This window comes from Epinephelus fuscoguttatus, linkage group LG15, assembly GCF_011397635.1.
Source record: "Epinephelus fuscoguttatus linkage group LG15, E.fuscoguttatus.final_Chr_v1".
NCBI lineage: Eukaryota > Metazoa > Chordata > Actinopteri > Perciformes > Serranidae > Epinephelus > Epinephelus fuscoguttatus.
Window position 1 is genome coordinate 23,012,619 of NC_064766.1, and position 15,018 is coordinate 23,027,636.

At 40.8% G+C, this 15,018-nt stretch overlaps 1 protein-coding gene across 3 annotated transcripts; it reads left to right on the plus strand.

Moving 5' to 3' along the window:
• Window positions 1-344: 344 nt before the first annotated feature.
• On the plus strand, window positions 345-13,477 carry LOC125901584 (acyl-CoA-binding domain-containing protein 5A-like). Of its 3 annotated transcripts, XM_049597298.1 has the most exons (14): window positions 345-444; window positions 706-827; window positions 2,590-2,713; window positions 3,633-3,705; window positions 5,975-6,125; window positions 6,286-6,324; window positions 6,682-6,900; window positions 8,330-8,542; window positions 8,993-9,084; window positions 10,076-10,262; window positions 10,436-10,644; window positions 10,759-10,809; window positions 12,526-12,641; window positions 12,729-13,477. In XM_049597298.1, the coding sequence occupies exons 2-14, from the start codon at window positions 722-724 to the stop codon at window positions 12,739-12,741; spliced, it is 1,593 nt and encodes a 530-aa protein (XP_049453255.1). In that variant the 5' UTR covers window positions 345-444; window positions 706-721; the 3' UTR covers window positions 12,742-13,477. The 3 variants fall into 3 exon arrangements, with proteins under 3 accessions (XP_049453255.1, XP_049453253.1, XP_049453254.1); XM_049597296.1 differs by lacking the exon at window positions 6,286-6,324; XM_049597297.1 differs by lacking the exons at window positions 6,286-6,324; window positions 6,682-6,900.
• The last annotated feature ends 1,541 nt before the right edge of the window (window positions 13,478-15,018 follow it).

A 15,018-nucleotide genomic window follows, 5' to 3' on the forward strand; every position in this document is an offset into this window, starting at 1 on the left:
AAGTCACCTCCGCCTACACTATATGTGGTTTTATATGAAATAAGGCATATAAAAAACAGTGTTAAGTTGTAAAGACATGCTATAATCCCTGCATGGTGTCACAGCATATATCCTTATAAAGAATTTACATAAGGCCTGTGCTCCTCAGTGCTATTTTGCTCTGTAAGGGACAACCTCACGAGACTACATTTCCCACACATCACCGCGGTTTAAATCCCGGCTGAGAGGGGTTTGTGGGACTTGAAGGAGTCGTCGGTGCGTTTTAACCCACTATTATGTGAAATTCTCTTCCATGAAAACTACATTTCCCAGAAAGACCCAGTGAGCAGACGCTGACTGTTTGGCTCATCCTTGACCGGAGTCGAAATTGGCTTTCTGCTGCATATTGCAGACAAACACCGGGCTAATGAAATAATTATTGCACCAGCGAACATGAACTTTGAGGTGAGTTTCTAACAATGCAACCATAGCGGGGATCATTACTGTCAAAGATTATAGTCTATTGGTGCTAACCCGACAGGGGTTTTTTTTAGACAGACCACATTTATCCTAAAATCTCAGATTAAAGGAACCAGTCCTCCAGCTCAGACAAGACAGGTGCCAACTAGCTGCAGTGACGGCCACACTGTGTCCAGGTGTCTCTTTGCTGCACACTTCCTGAACTGCCTTGATCTCTCCATTAATTGCTTGATATTGTTGTTTCAGATGTGAGGACTCCTTCATGTCATCCTCGGTGGGGCTCAGCATGGCGCAGGAGGAGGACAAACGCAGCCTGGAGGCGAAATTTGTTGCTGCAGTTAAAGTGATCCAGAGTTTGCCTGAAGAAGGTGATGACTGACTTTATTCTTCCTCTGTCTTGCATGAAGTCTGTGCTTGTTTGTGTGTAAACACTGCAGGTGATTGACCTACACGTAGAGCCTCTGAGAGCTGTCACTCTTGGCTGGCCCTCTATTGATAAAGCTGCTGTAAGGATAAGAGCTGATTAACTAATCAGACATTTTCTCAGGTCTAATAACAACTCCTGTAGCACACATGTATCTCAACATGCAAGGGCACAGGTATTGTTTCAGTGTGGGGGATATTTACTTAATTTACTGCACTCTGGTGAATTTTAATGCACTGGTTTGTTGTGTAAACATGGCGAATTATAAGAAAATGGGCCCCTTGAACAGATGTGCAAAGGGGCATATGTAGGAGCAAGACCAGGGGTGTAAATATAGACAGTGCAGGCAGTTGCGCTGGGGCCCATGGGGTGGAGGGGCCTGATTGCCACCTGGAAACATGCCCCTGTTCAAAGAAGAACTCACGTTATATCAAAAATGGTGCGATTTTCCATATATGCCCTCAGAAAGGCAAACCCATCTCCATCATGGCTTTCTGTTTTTGTAAAATAGAATCAATCTACAACAAACTGTGCTTATTCTACATAAACTATTAAGTTAAACTAATAATTTCTTAATTTCTTTTGTAATTTTTGTCACATACAGACACGTAATGATGATTGCTGGGTAATATGTATGCTGATTACAGCAGCTAGTTTAGGTGCAAAATTTCTCGAGGCTGACAAGCTCAGTACGTCTGCAGGCAGATGTAACATAAAAGCAGCAGTTAGACACACTGTCGGTTAAATATATATATTGCCACCTGGAAACAACATACACCTAGCATGCGCTGGGGCCCATCGAAACTACCTTACACCACTGAGCAAGACACACTGGCTTTGTGGTGGTTTTGTCTCTGCGTGTGTATGTGTTGTTTTGTCTTTGTAGTCGCTATGCATCTTTTTGTGCTTTTGTGTCTGTGGTAGTTTTGTGTGTGGTACTTTTTTTTGTCTCTTGTAGTCGTTTGTCTCAATCAGGGGCGTCATAGTGAAGGAAAAAGTGTGATTAGAAGTGTATTAATTTAAGAGACATTTTGGAGATGAAGAACAGGGGGGGCTGGGACCAGTTGCATAAAACACTTTAAGTTTTCTCCTTAAGTATGACACTTAATTATTCCTTAGCTGAGAGACTGAACACAGTTGCACAGAATCCCTTAAAAGGTTCCATTAGTTAAGTAAAAATGTTAACTTTTTTAATTTACTGCGTTGAAAGAGATTTCACAGCAGTAAAAGTTTCCATGGAGATTGTTTGTTTGCTTGGGCTCACGCTTGTGACGCCTGTTATCGTCTCACAAATTTGGCTGATAGTTAGATAGTGAAAAATATAGCAGAGGAAAAGAGAACATGAAAACCATATTGGTCAGGGGAGGAAAATAATAAAGTTCTGGAGGAATACAAACATAGAAAGCACAAATTACAAAGTAAAATTTGATCCCCAAATACCAGAAAATCAGAAAATGATTGTAGGAAGAAACAACAAAAATGAATTCAGTCAAATCTAAAGTGTAAAATCAGAAGCGTATCCATCAGGTTCTCCTGGACGCAGAACAGAAGTGCTCTGCTACTTTCATGTTTTTATTTGGGGGTGGGGGACAAATGAACATGTCCTAAATATTTAGGAAGATGTGGGCCCCTGCGTCCCCCTTGAAATCTACGCCTATGTCAGCATAAGATTTACGTGAATTTTGCCTCTTCTCTTACTGTCTCAGGTCCTTTCCAGCCATCTGATGACATGATGCTGATGTTCTACAGTTACTTCAAGCAGGCAACTCAGGGGCCCTGCAACATCCCCAGACCAAACGGCTTCTGGGACACTCGTGGGAAGGCTAAATGGTATTTATCCATTCATTCATCTTAATTTAAGTGTCATGCCTTTTTTGACCCACAAGACACTGTTATTTTATAACCATCTTCCGGTCTTGGATGTACAAAACAAAACATCCTCCAGAAAATCCTCCAGAAAGCCAAAAGTATTTTAACTTCTGCTGGACTTGTTCTTGCTTTTTAAAAATTGTTTTTATTGTTTTTTATAATTGATTTGATAATCAGCCTATTAATTATAAAAAAAATATTTAGAGATTCCTTTATTCCACTGAACTCCTTTTATATTTTTGATTTTTATCCATTACTCCTCTGTTTATGTGTCTGCATGCTACTGTAAGTTATAGTATGTGTGCAAGGCAAGCTGTTCAAACAAATTGCCCCTGGTGGGATTAATAAAGTTGTCTGAATCTGAATGTGGAGAAGGAAATAAAGGAAACAACATAAAACAACATCCCAAATAAACTGCTCACATGAGAAACTACCAAATTTTTACAGATTATCTCCATAAAGAACCCTCTTTCTTTTCTCGCAGGCTTTCTCTAGATAATTGGCTAATTGGCTTTGTGAATATTCCATATTCTATATCTGACTAAACAATAAAAAGGACAACAGAAAACAAATTGGAACTCATTTCTATTTCATTTAGACAACACGTTGGACAGATCTGCTTCTAGACTAACATACTAACTTATAATGTACTTAGGATATGTTGTCTTATTGCACATTTCATTGTTTTATAAATATTTTCCACGTTTAATGCACATAAAATCCATATTTGTCTCAGTCGTCACTGCAGGATTATCCATGAGATATACAGAACAGATTTCTGCACCACTGAAGACAGTTCTAGCTGCTGCACATTTTCAGATACTCAGTGTTGACTTTCCTCTCAGGGTTGAAGGGCTGAACTGAGACTTTGTGTTTCCAGGGATGCATGGAGCTCTTTAGGAAACATGACAAAGGAGGAAGCCATGAAGAATTATATTGAGGACATCCAGCTGGTAAGTCCTTTCAGAGAAAACTAAAGCTGAATAGAGGCAGTGTGCATAATAGTAAAAAGTTAATAAACTGGAGGCGCACATCTCTCTTCATATCAGTGTTTTAACATGGTAAGAAAAGTGTGTGTGTCTAACACGTATAGTATTTTTTATTTAAGTATGATGCAGCTTTTCTATCAGATCTTTATTTTCAAGCCAGAGGCAAAGCTGCGAGCAGTAAGTCCAACAACTATTTGGCAGATCACTGTGAAATGTTGTACAGTCCTTTCTTTTGCATTACTCTAACCAAAATGAGCTCAGAAGAACTTATTGTCATTTTAAATGGATGAGGGTCAGGTTGTTTCACAGCAGTTAATCAAAGCAACAAAAGCTTTAGTTTCTTACAATTCATTTCAAATCCAGTGCTCCACGCATTAATGGGCAGGTCTGACTCATTAATGCGTTCACATACAGTGGTTACCACTTTGTATTAAAATGAGAAAAATAATGAACGATGAAACAGCCTAGACCTTTTTAGATAAACAAATAGCTTTGGACACAGGGAGGGTCAGTAGAGGATAAAAGTCTGATAATTATGAGTTCTGAATAAATATTTGTGGGCCCATGATATGAAAAACAATAAACAAATGTTGCTCTGCAGTTGTAGAGGGTGTGAATGGAAACACATCCAACATATACTAACATCACCCAGATGTGCTGATCACAGGGACAAGGAGAAAAGGCCAGCTCCTTATCCCCACCTCTTTCTTGCAGCCTTAGGACGCTAAAGCAGAACGGGATATGTTGTATGTTATTATATGAATGGAAACACACTGAACATGATAGCATGGTATGGCATGACCCAGATGTGCCGATCACTGGTGGCACTGTAGTCTGCAGTGACATGACAAGACACAACAACCTTTGGTAGATGTTTTTTGTGGTGGTGCACTGGCGGGAGTGGAGCAATGTGGATCAGTGTGGATAAATGAACAATGAAAACAATAAACAGTTTATTTCATGTGGTAACACATTACTTGCTAGTGTAAATGTAGTAATAATACGCAAAATTCTGTTGGTAACGTGTTATATTACTTTGTAACTGCTAAAACATCATTTATTACTGTAACAGGTTACTCTTGTAACTCGCTACCCCCACCGCTGGAAATGGTATATAAATTACAAACTATGTTTTCATAAGTGTTTAATCACCTAAAAATAAGAATCATTGTGTTTTTGTTACCTCAGAGTGAGCCATCTCTATCGACATATAAAGGAGGTTCTCTTCTACTTAGTCTGCCATGTTGTTTCTACAGTAGCCCAGAACAGACAAACCAAACACTGGTTCTAGATAGGGCCATTCACGTTTTTGTGTCAGCCGTAGCTGTCCTGCTCGCTTGGCACATGGGAGAAGTTTCAGTTCTGCAAACTCACTGCTAGATGCCACTAAATCCTTCACACTGGACCTTTAACTCTCAGTGCTGACATAGTTTTCAGCTAGCATATATACTTATTAGCCTAATCAAATTCCTGAAATCCAGCTATGGCTTTTGGATTGTTTTTCAGTGGCCCCATCTGGCCACCTTACTGAAAAACTTATGGGAGTGCCACTGGTTAGCAATGTTATTGCGAGTAGTGATGGCCAAATGAAGCCTCATGAAGCATTTTCTTTATTTTCTGAGCCCACTAGATGGCGCTTTTTGTTCAACAGAAGGTTGAAAGCACACTGAATTGCCATTCTTTGAGCCTCTCTCTTTAAACACTGAGCACCATCTAGTGGGCTCAGAAAATAAAGAAAATGCTTCATGAGGCTTCATTTGGCCATCACTAATTGTGAGCATGTTGATGTTAACATGTAGCTATGCTGAAGTATACAGCCTAACAGAGCTGCTGCTAGCATGGCTTAAGACTAGTAGTCTTTTTAATTCAAAAGAAAACTCACTTTATGTGTTATATAAATAATTGTTGAACAGTAACAGATGCTTTTTAATAACAGCAGAGGCTGCTTTTGCAAATTTTGTTTATTTTGTTTCACCTCATAGCACCTGAGTGGCATTCAGGTCCTCCAGCAGCTGTTTTTAATCAGCTTTAATTAACTGTATCATCAGATATAATTAGTCAGCCTCTGCTACATGTATTTATATCTAATTAACTTTTTTTTGTATTGACTTGTTGACAGCTCTGCCACACCTCTTTATGCAAAAGAAAGTGTTCTACTGTGACATTTACAAGTCTTATTAAAAAGGGGTTGGGAGAATAACCACAAACATTTATTATTTGTGTGTGTTGTCAGATTTTGGAGACTATTCCCATCTCAGATGAAGTGTCCGACCTGGTACAGGAGCTTGGCAACTTCTACACAGAGGTAGACGGAAGAGGAGAAGACTCTGAAGACAATGAGGTGGACAGGAGACCATTCACCAGACCCTTTGCAGGTCATTCAGGTAACGTACATGATGAGTGGTGTTTTTATAAAAGCAGAATACAATCCAGGGAGATTGCTGCTGCTCAGGTGGGATGTAGTGCTGCTGTTAACTCTTTGTTAGTCACACAGATGGTCCTTCTTCGTATACTGAGCCTGTCTTACTTGTGTTTTATCACTAGATGAGCTGCTCAAACAGCTTCATCAACCAACAATGGAAGGCAAGTCTTTGGTGTTGGCAGTAGCTGTAGAAGTGATAGATTGGTTCCACAGTATTAAGTTGCTTTCAGTGTTTCATTTGACTGACAAAACACAGATTAGTGAACATTGTTTTTGACTTAAACTGACGGAACTGTAAGAGATTAGATTGTTAGGTAGATAATATTTTCCTGTGTAATGTGTGATGTCTGCTGTAGTGTGGTGGTTGTTTGCTTATGTCGTTATTTGCACTTTGTGGTATAGATGTAGAAGCTGTGACTCGCTAACAGCTAACTGTGTGTATGTCTTCGTGTTGAATCACACTGTGCAGCATGTACTTTGATAAAGAGTTAATCGACAGTGTTTCCCTCATCGCTCAGGCTATGGGGATCTGTGGGATGATATACAGAACCTCCAAGAAAATGACAGCAGTGCTCATGGCGTAAGTGTCAGTAGCAAGGAGGCAGAGGGAAGCAGAGAAAATAGTGAAGTGGAGATAAATGAGGAAAGTAGTGATTGGAGGAAAAGTGAGGAAGAGGAGAATGGGGATGAAGAAGACAATACAGACGATGAAGACATGGAGGAAGAGGAGGACAAAGGTACCATCTGTAGTTGTTAGCTGTGTTGTGCTGTGAAATTGACTGTGTTTCAGAGGTTACACAATATGCCAACAGGGTATTTCTTTCCATAATTTAAAGGATAAGGCTCATGATATTGTATATTTTTATTAATGAAATACTTAACCCCACAAATGACCATTTGTATATCAATTACTCACCCAGTTTTATGTTAAATTCCTGAAGATAACTTTGTATTTCTTGCATGCATGCTAAACTATAAGTGAGACTTGTTTTATGCTCTCTTCAAAGCCAGACTCTATTGATAAAAACAGGAAAGCCCTGTTTCCACCAAGCAGTACGGTACGGTTCAGTTCAGTTTGGTATGCGTTTTTTCCGTTTCCACTGTAAAAAGTTGTGGATGGTGCCAATGGAACCATTCCATACCATTTCCATTTTTGGTCACCCTCTGTTGGGGTACCTAGCAAAGCGGATTATGTGGACTGCATATATTCTAATCCTCACTTGGAGGAAAAAAAAGCGTTGGGGAGCGTCATTCCTGTGGGCTCCGGCAACACTGAACCCCTGAGCTTGCCTGAGAAGGACTAAATGCAAAAACTAGCTATTTTTAAATATCTCATGGAGAGAGACTCACTGCAGCCTGTTTTATTTTGTTCTGAAAATTTCAGCGTGCAGCCTTGTTCTGTGGATGATAAACAAGGTGCAGACTTCCATCTGTGTCACCAGTAATGAGGAAATACAGTGAGCGCTGGATGGAGCAGTGAGTGACAGCAACCCCGCCCACATGAAATAGTAATGTTTGTGATGGAAATGGGGCTTAATTTTACCTTGCTGAACATGGGAGCTGCTGGTCTACCTCTACCTTGATCAGTTATTTTTATTTGTGTTATTGTGTGACAGATTCACAAAGTAACTCAAACCAACTTACAGATAGAGGCAGCGACAGACCAGCAGCTTATGTGTCAAGAGAAGTAAAATTATTGTTTTTGTCAATGGAGTTTGGCTAACGTTTAGTGTCACTTTTAGTTCAGTTGTCTGTCAGAAAGGACTGTCTGTTTGGGCAGTACTGAGCATACGACTGGATAAATAAGACTTGGATTATACTGCAAAATTGTAAATTGTGTGAGAGTTTCTCAACAGATGTTTGGATATAGTTTTGTTGTTAAATGCGGAACCCTATGACTTATGTTCACCAACACTTTCCTCCATTTGGATTCCTCAGTCAGTGGAGGCAAATGTTATTCTTTAAGAATAACATTTTCAACAATTTCATGTGATGTGTTTTCCCTCTGAATATATATACATATATATATATATATATATATATTTGAGAACAAGAATTTACACTAAGTACATCCAGTGTGAGATACGGCTAGACACCTAAGAAAAGAACTGCACTTCTTATTGCTAATGCTTTGTCATACTTTCTCACTCTCCTTCTCTGTCTCAGACTGGAGGCCTGACCCAAGGCTGCTGATGGTGGAGAAGAGGTGGAGGTCTGACACCAGGGGGTCCAGCAGCAGCATGGAGCCCAGCATGTCCTCCTTCACCAACGGGACACACAGCTCCCTCAACAGCGAGGTGGAGGAGGAGGAGCTGGCCTGCTCCGTAGAGCCCAGTGTGCAGTGTAACTCCTATATGCACTTTAATGGACACCTGAGTGGTAAGATTACACATAAATAAGTAAGATTTGCCAGTACATACCTTAAAATGGTTTTAGATAAGTTACTGAGGCATGTAAACAAAGCATTACAGTAGCTGAGGCGCGAGAATACAAAAGCATGAAAGCGCTCCATTAAAGCGCTCAGAGAGCTGACATGATCTGGCTTGAAGGACAGGTAGATTTGGGTGTCATCAGCGTAACAGTGGTGGGATATCCCATTAAAATGACTGATAGTGAGTCCTAATGGAGGCATATCAAGTGAGAACAAAATAGATAAGAATAGATCCATGTGGCACCCCACACATCAGTGGAGGTGAAGATGAAACAAAATTACCAATGGAAACAGAAGATTCTCTATCTGAGATGTATGATTCAAACCATTATTATTAATGTTTATTATGTAGATGTACATTAAAGAATTAAATCATTTACCATGTTGTCTATGTTCAGGTCATAGTGATGTTCCCGAGAAGAACCATCGATCCACAGACTCAGACAATGAGGAATTCTGTGACTCCATGGAGCATCTGGCTATGGAAGAGGTGTCGTGTCCCTCCTCCAGAGTTTACACCACATTTAAGGATTAGTTTCGACATTTCAGGAGATATGCTTAATCACTTTTCCCTAAGAGCTAAATGAGATGATACCTCTCTCACGCCTGTGTACTAAACATGTATCCAGAGCCAGATGACTATTAGCTTAGTTTAACATAATGACTGGAAACAAAGGGACTCAGCTGACCTACATCTGTCAGCACCTCTAAAGCTTACTATACTACAAGACTGCAGGAAGCCACTGCGCACAGCTAAGAAATAGTCCAATAGCTTTAAAGTTTTAGAGCTTTAAAGATGGTGGTAGGTTTGTTTTTTTTAATTTGGGCTGGCTAGCTGTTTACCCTGGCTCCCAGTCATTATGCTAAGCTAAGCTAACTGTCTCCTGGCTGTGGCTTCATATTTAAAGGGATACTTCACCCCGGAAATGACAATTTTCATATCAGTTACTGTCCCTGTGTGATGTTGAATTTGTGATGGAGAGTGATTTTTTTTTCGCATGCCACTGGTAAACTTCTTGATGAATTGAAGTCATAGGGGTCCACATTTAATAACGGCAAACTACATTAAAACATATTGTCACAAACTTTCTCTCAATTGTTTTTGGCTGTTCCATTGGCAGCTTGACTTGTGGAAGTGTGAATGAACTTGGGGTTCAGTATCTTGCCTTGACTGGGAGCCTGGGATCGAACTGACAATCTTCCAATTAGTGGACAACCCACTCTACCTCGGAGTCTCAGATCCCGCATACAAATGATCATTGGGGGGGTGAACTATTCCTTTAATGAAGAGAAATGTGAAAGGTATCGATTTTCTCATGTAAGCCCAGGGAAGAAGTGTATTGAAGTGTATTTTCCAAAACGTCAATCCATTCCTTTAATCATGGCAACATTACAGAAAGAAAGTTATACATTTTCAAGTAAATTGAACATGTTCTGTTGGTTATTCAAACTGTGGTTGACTCTCTTCTTTTACCTTCAAGGGACTGTCTACATCAAAAATACTGTCCCCTGGGTCAGGAGCAGCCTCAGTGAGGCAAAGGGATCTTTGGTTTGAGAGCAACACTACCCTGAATGGAGGAGAGGATCAAGTACTCATAGGAGATTCCTACCTTAAAGAAGGGATTAGTGCAAGCCAGCACAACAGCTCCTTGTCAAGACGAGGGAGGGGTGAGACAGTCCACTTTGATTTAAACTGACACTGTATCCCTGATTTACCTTTCTCCCAGGATGTGCCCTTAGTTCATCATCCTAAGGCTTCAGATACACATAAACACAGCAGTTTTTTCCACAGGAGTTGCATGTCGTAGCATAAAGCTGTCACATTCTGATTCCTGTTTCAGGTTCACTGTCGCCAAGGGCTACCTGCAGCTCTCAGCGGTGTGTCAGCGTAGATGCTGCCTGCTGTTGTGTGTCACAGAATCGACATCCTGGCAGCGTTGCCAGGGGAAACGTCAATGAGCAAATAGCTACAGCTCTGCTGAGGCTGCAGCATGACATGGCCACGGTTTTGCACAGGCTGCACGCTCTGGAGGCACTAACGGTGTCACAGGTGGGAGACCAGAGGTGTTAACCACAGTTTTTACTGAGCTATGATATTGTTGATGATTGTCTCCATGACAACTTATTATACATAGATATCTACATTTCCTTTTAAATTTTTCAGTCAAGAGCATCTTCACCAAAGCAGGAGGACTCCCTACCTGTAGCACAAAAGGTTTTTATTTGATTTCTATTTACAAATCAAAATGTTTTTTTCTGTTTCATAAAGGTCCAGTGTCTAGGATTTAGGGGCATCTATTGGCAGAAATGGTATATAATAAACATATTATATTTGTATATATGTTTTCTTGGTGTATAATCACCTGAAACTAAGAATTGTTGTGTTTTCATTACCTTAGAATGATCCATTTATATCTACATACGGAGCCAGCCCTCACGGAGTCCGCCATGTTGTTCTACAGTAGCCGAAAATGGGCAAACCAGAAAGGGCCACTCAAGTTTTTGTGTTTCGCGTAGTCTGATAGTGCATCTGTCCCACAGGCAATATTTTGGCCTAATACACACTTACATGCCTGGAAGATGATCAGCTCTGCATTCAGGATTTCTGTTAAGTAGGCTATGATACAGTGCTGGTTATGGTCGCTTAGCAACCTCAGATGCAACCTGCCTCTTCGCTCTTGAAAGCTGACACAGAGTAGGCACAAGAGCAGCACCCAGCGCCTGACCTCATGTTTTTCAGGTGGTTAAAGACACGGCATGAGGCATAACAACCACAAAGAGACACAAAACCACAACAAACACTGCGTGTCTTGCTCCTCTGTAGGAAGGGTGGTGGGGCCCTTTGCATATCTGTGCCTGGGGACCCATTGTCTCATAATCCGCCCATGGTTTCAGTTGGTTGCAGCCTTACAGCTAGATGCCTTTAAATCCTACTCATTAGACCTATAAGGCTCCGATCACACAGAAAACATTTGCAGGTTGCAAAACGTGAGGTGCACCACACTGCCTTTTTAAAAAATTGAATGCCACTAGTAAAAAAAATTCGTTGTTGTGTCTTGTTATTGTTGCCAGTCAACCATCCCGTCACGTCCTCACACTAACCTCCCGTGATATCAATCTTCCGTCTTTTCCCCCAGTAGCCTAATGAGTATCTAGTTCCTAAATGTTGAGGCAGAGGGTACTTGTTGTAGCTCTGGTCGAGGGTGAGAGGCTGTCAGCAAATAGTTTGTTGGGCACAGGGAAACAGAGATCTGTGTGGGTACATGAGACCCTAAGAAAGAGGGTGGATCATGGGGAGTACCACCAGTTAGTCCAGGAGCTTCGCCTCCATGATGGCTGTTTCCAGGCATATTGTAGGATGACTCAGGGGCAGTTTGACAACCTGCTGTCTATCGTCAGGCCGTATAGCTCTGGGTATCCAGCAACCACTACTACTAGTTTCTCCTCCATTGTTTATCAACTATAAACTTGCTGTCGTGAGGCCTGCCTGGGGAAAAAATATGACAAAAGAAAAAATGGCGTGGGGTGCTTTTACGCTCTGATTAGAAGTTTTGTTCAAACTTGAGGAGTTCAAAGCGCTTCGCCAAAAACGCCAGGTGCCTAGAGCACCGAAATGCGAGGCACGTGACATCGCATAAAAACATTTACAAAAAGGTGCCTCCAGATGCTAAAACGCTTTCTGTGTGATCACAGCCTAAGGGTACAAGATGCACATAGTTTCCAGTAATTGAATGTGATGTGTATTCATATGAATGAGAAGAGTATTTCAGTCATATAAAGAAAAAAACTGTAATTTGCACATGCGGGTGAGATGTAGCAACCTCACTGCTAGATGCCACTAAATCCTATGACCAGTTATGAATCCTTTATGACCAAGTTGTATCCAATCAGGAAGCAAACATTTGCCTTATGCACGTTTCTGTTTTTATAGTTTCTGAGACCGTCTTGGTGGCCTTTTGACTTCTCTCCACTCACAGCGGTGTTGACTGCACTCTGGCCTCTGATTGCTCATTGGCTCGTCCAGCTTTACTTACAGCGGAGGAGAAGGTGAGCAAAGTACCGAATAATGACTTGGTCTGTTGTTTATAGCAACACTACACTACCAAAACTCACTTTCACCTTTTCTTCTCACAGGAAATTCCCCTGAACTGTCAGATGTCAGCATCAATCAAAGAACACAAACCTGGAAGGAAATTGTTGCACTTTTGTTGCTTTGTGGCTTTTTCAAGCCGCCACCACAGACGGAGAATAATGAGGCACCAGTAGAAATGGAAAGGAGACCTTAGATAAACGGACTGGAGTGCAATGGCTGACTCTACAATATAGTGTAGCATTTTAACTTCACAGATACTTTATAGGTGTTTTAATGAAGGGAAGATTTGTGCATTATAAATGCTGGCACATTTTCTTTGTTACAGTGAGTTTAGCATTAGGCGGTGATCTTATTTATGACATGTCTCAGATCACCAGGAACTTAATATACACATAACTCTAATTCATCATCATACAGTGGCTGTGGATCATAAAGCAATGCCCCATTGTCATTGCTAGTTATTTTATTTATTGTACATTTCATTGTTTGTTTAGCTTTCTCTTAATGTTTTTGTTGAAGTTTTTTTTTCAGATAACTAAGAACTTTTATATTTATTGTTGGAAATATAGAAATATTTTAGCTGCATTTCTCTTTAGACCAAATAGACATGGTGACCAATATTGTTATTTATGTGTAAACGTATATATTTATTTTATGGCTTCAGTGCAATTAAGTGAAAGGTTGCACATTTACAGAAGGTGAGATACAGAGGATGAGGACAATCCATATATTCATTCTTGTTAGCTGTACAGTGAAAAAGAAGAATTCTCTGTTAAAGCAAGGGTGTGGTGCTTTCAAATACACAGTTGTTAAACATAAGTATATGAAGCAAATTTTGACATGCAATAAACACATTATTGAGTCAAACATAATTATTGTAGTGAATCTTAAAATTTTGTGGACAAAATCAGGGTAACAGCTGACAGACTTTCTTTAAAAAGGAAGTTTTTTTCAGTCAGTTTAATCTCATTTTAGTTTTGGTTCCATTCAGTTTTATTAATATAGACCAATATCACAAATCACAGGGCATGATGGTGCAGTTGCAGCTTGGTGGTGCAGTGGTTGTCGCCTCACAGCAAGAGAGCTCTTGGATCAAAGCCAGGGTGGGGAGTTGGATCCCTGGTGTGGGGGGAGCCCCTCTTTGTGGAGTTTGCATGTTCTGCCTGTGTCAGTGTGGGTTGGTGTGTGATAGTCTGGGGACCTGTCACCCACCTCTAACCTAGTGTCAGCTCAGATAGGCTCAAACTAGTGATGGCCAAATGAAGCCTCATGAAGCATTTTCTTTATTTTCTGAGCCCACTAGATGGCACTCATGGTTTAAAGCGAGAGGCTCAAAGAATGGCAATTCAGTGTGCTTTCAACCTTTTGTTGAACAAAAAGCGCCATCTAGTGGGCTCAGAAAAATACAGAAAATGCTTCATGAGGCTTCATTTGGCCATCACTAGCTCCAGCCCCCCCAACAGGACAAGCTTATGGAAAATGAATGCCTGAATGAATCAGAAATCACTATTTGCCTCAGAGGGCTTACAACATATAACACCCTGTGCCCTTGGATCCTCACAGAGGATAAGGAAACACCAGTGAAGCCAGTGAAGTTGCTGGAGAACAGGGGTGATATGACCTATGGAGGGGGTTCTAGTGATGACATGGGCGGCTGAATTCTGGACCAGCTGGAGTTTATGAAGACACTTGAGAGGGAGACCAAAGAAGACAAAATTGCAATAATCAATACAAGTTGTTGCCAATGAGTGAAAGGGGGTAGTGACACTCTGAGGTGTAAGTGACGGGCAAAGACGATTTATATTTGTAGATGAAAGTATGCAGACTCACTACTGATGTTGGCCTCAAAAGACAGTGTACTGTCCAGGATGACACCCAGACTCTTAACCTGAGGGAATGGACGGACTTTGGAGTTGTCAATGGTTAGAATATTCCTATCATTACTATTCCACTGGTCACCACTTACTTAAATGGGCTGTGTCATTTTGGCTTCTATCAGCTGTCAACGAGCTGTCACCTGTTTGTGGCTCGGCTGATGTGAGGAATCTTCAGCTGAGCAAAGGATTGTGGGTCAAGCTGGCTTGCATAATGCAGAATACAACCAGATGTAGGAGAACATCCTGGTATTTTTGGCATACTTAATTTGACATACAGTGTATCAGGGCGTACTAAATCTTTTTCTGGCATACTATATAGGATGGTAGAATGGGTACTGGAACACACAGGGAGACATAACTCCAATAACAGTGCTTAAAATGCTACCACCCTCTCCTCTCTAATAAATAACGAACAGTCCCTAAGCTTACAGAGACAATATCGCATGTATCACAT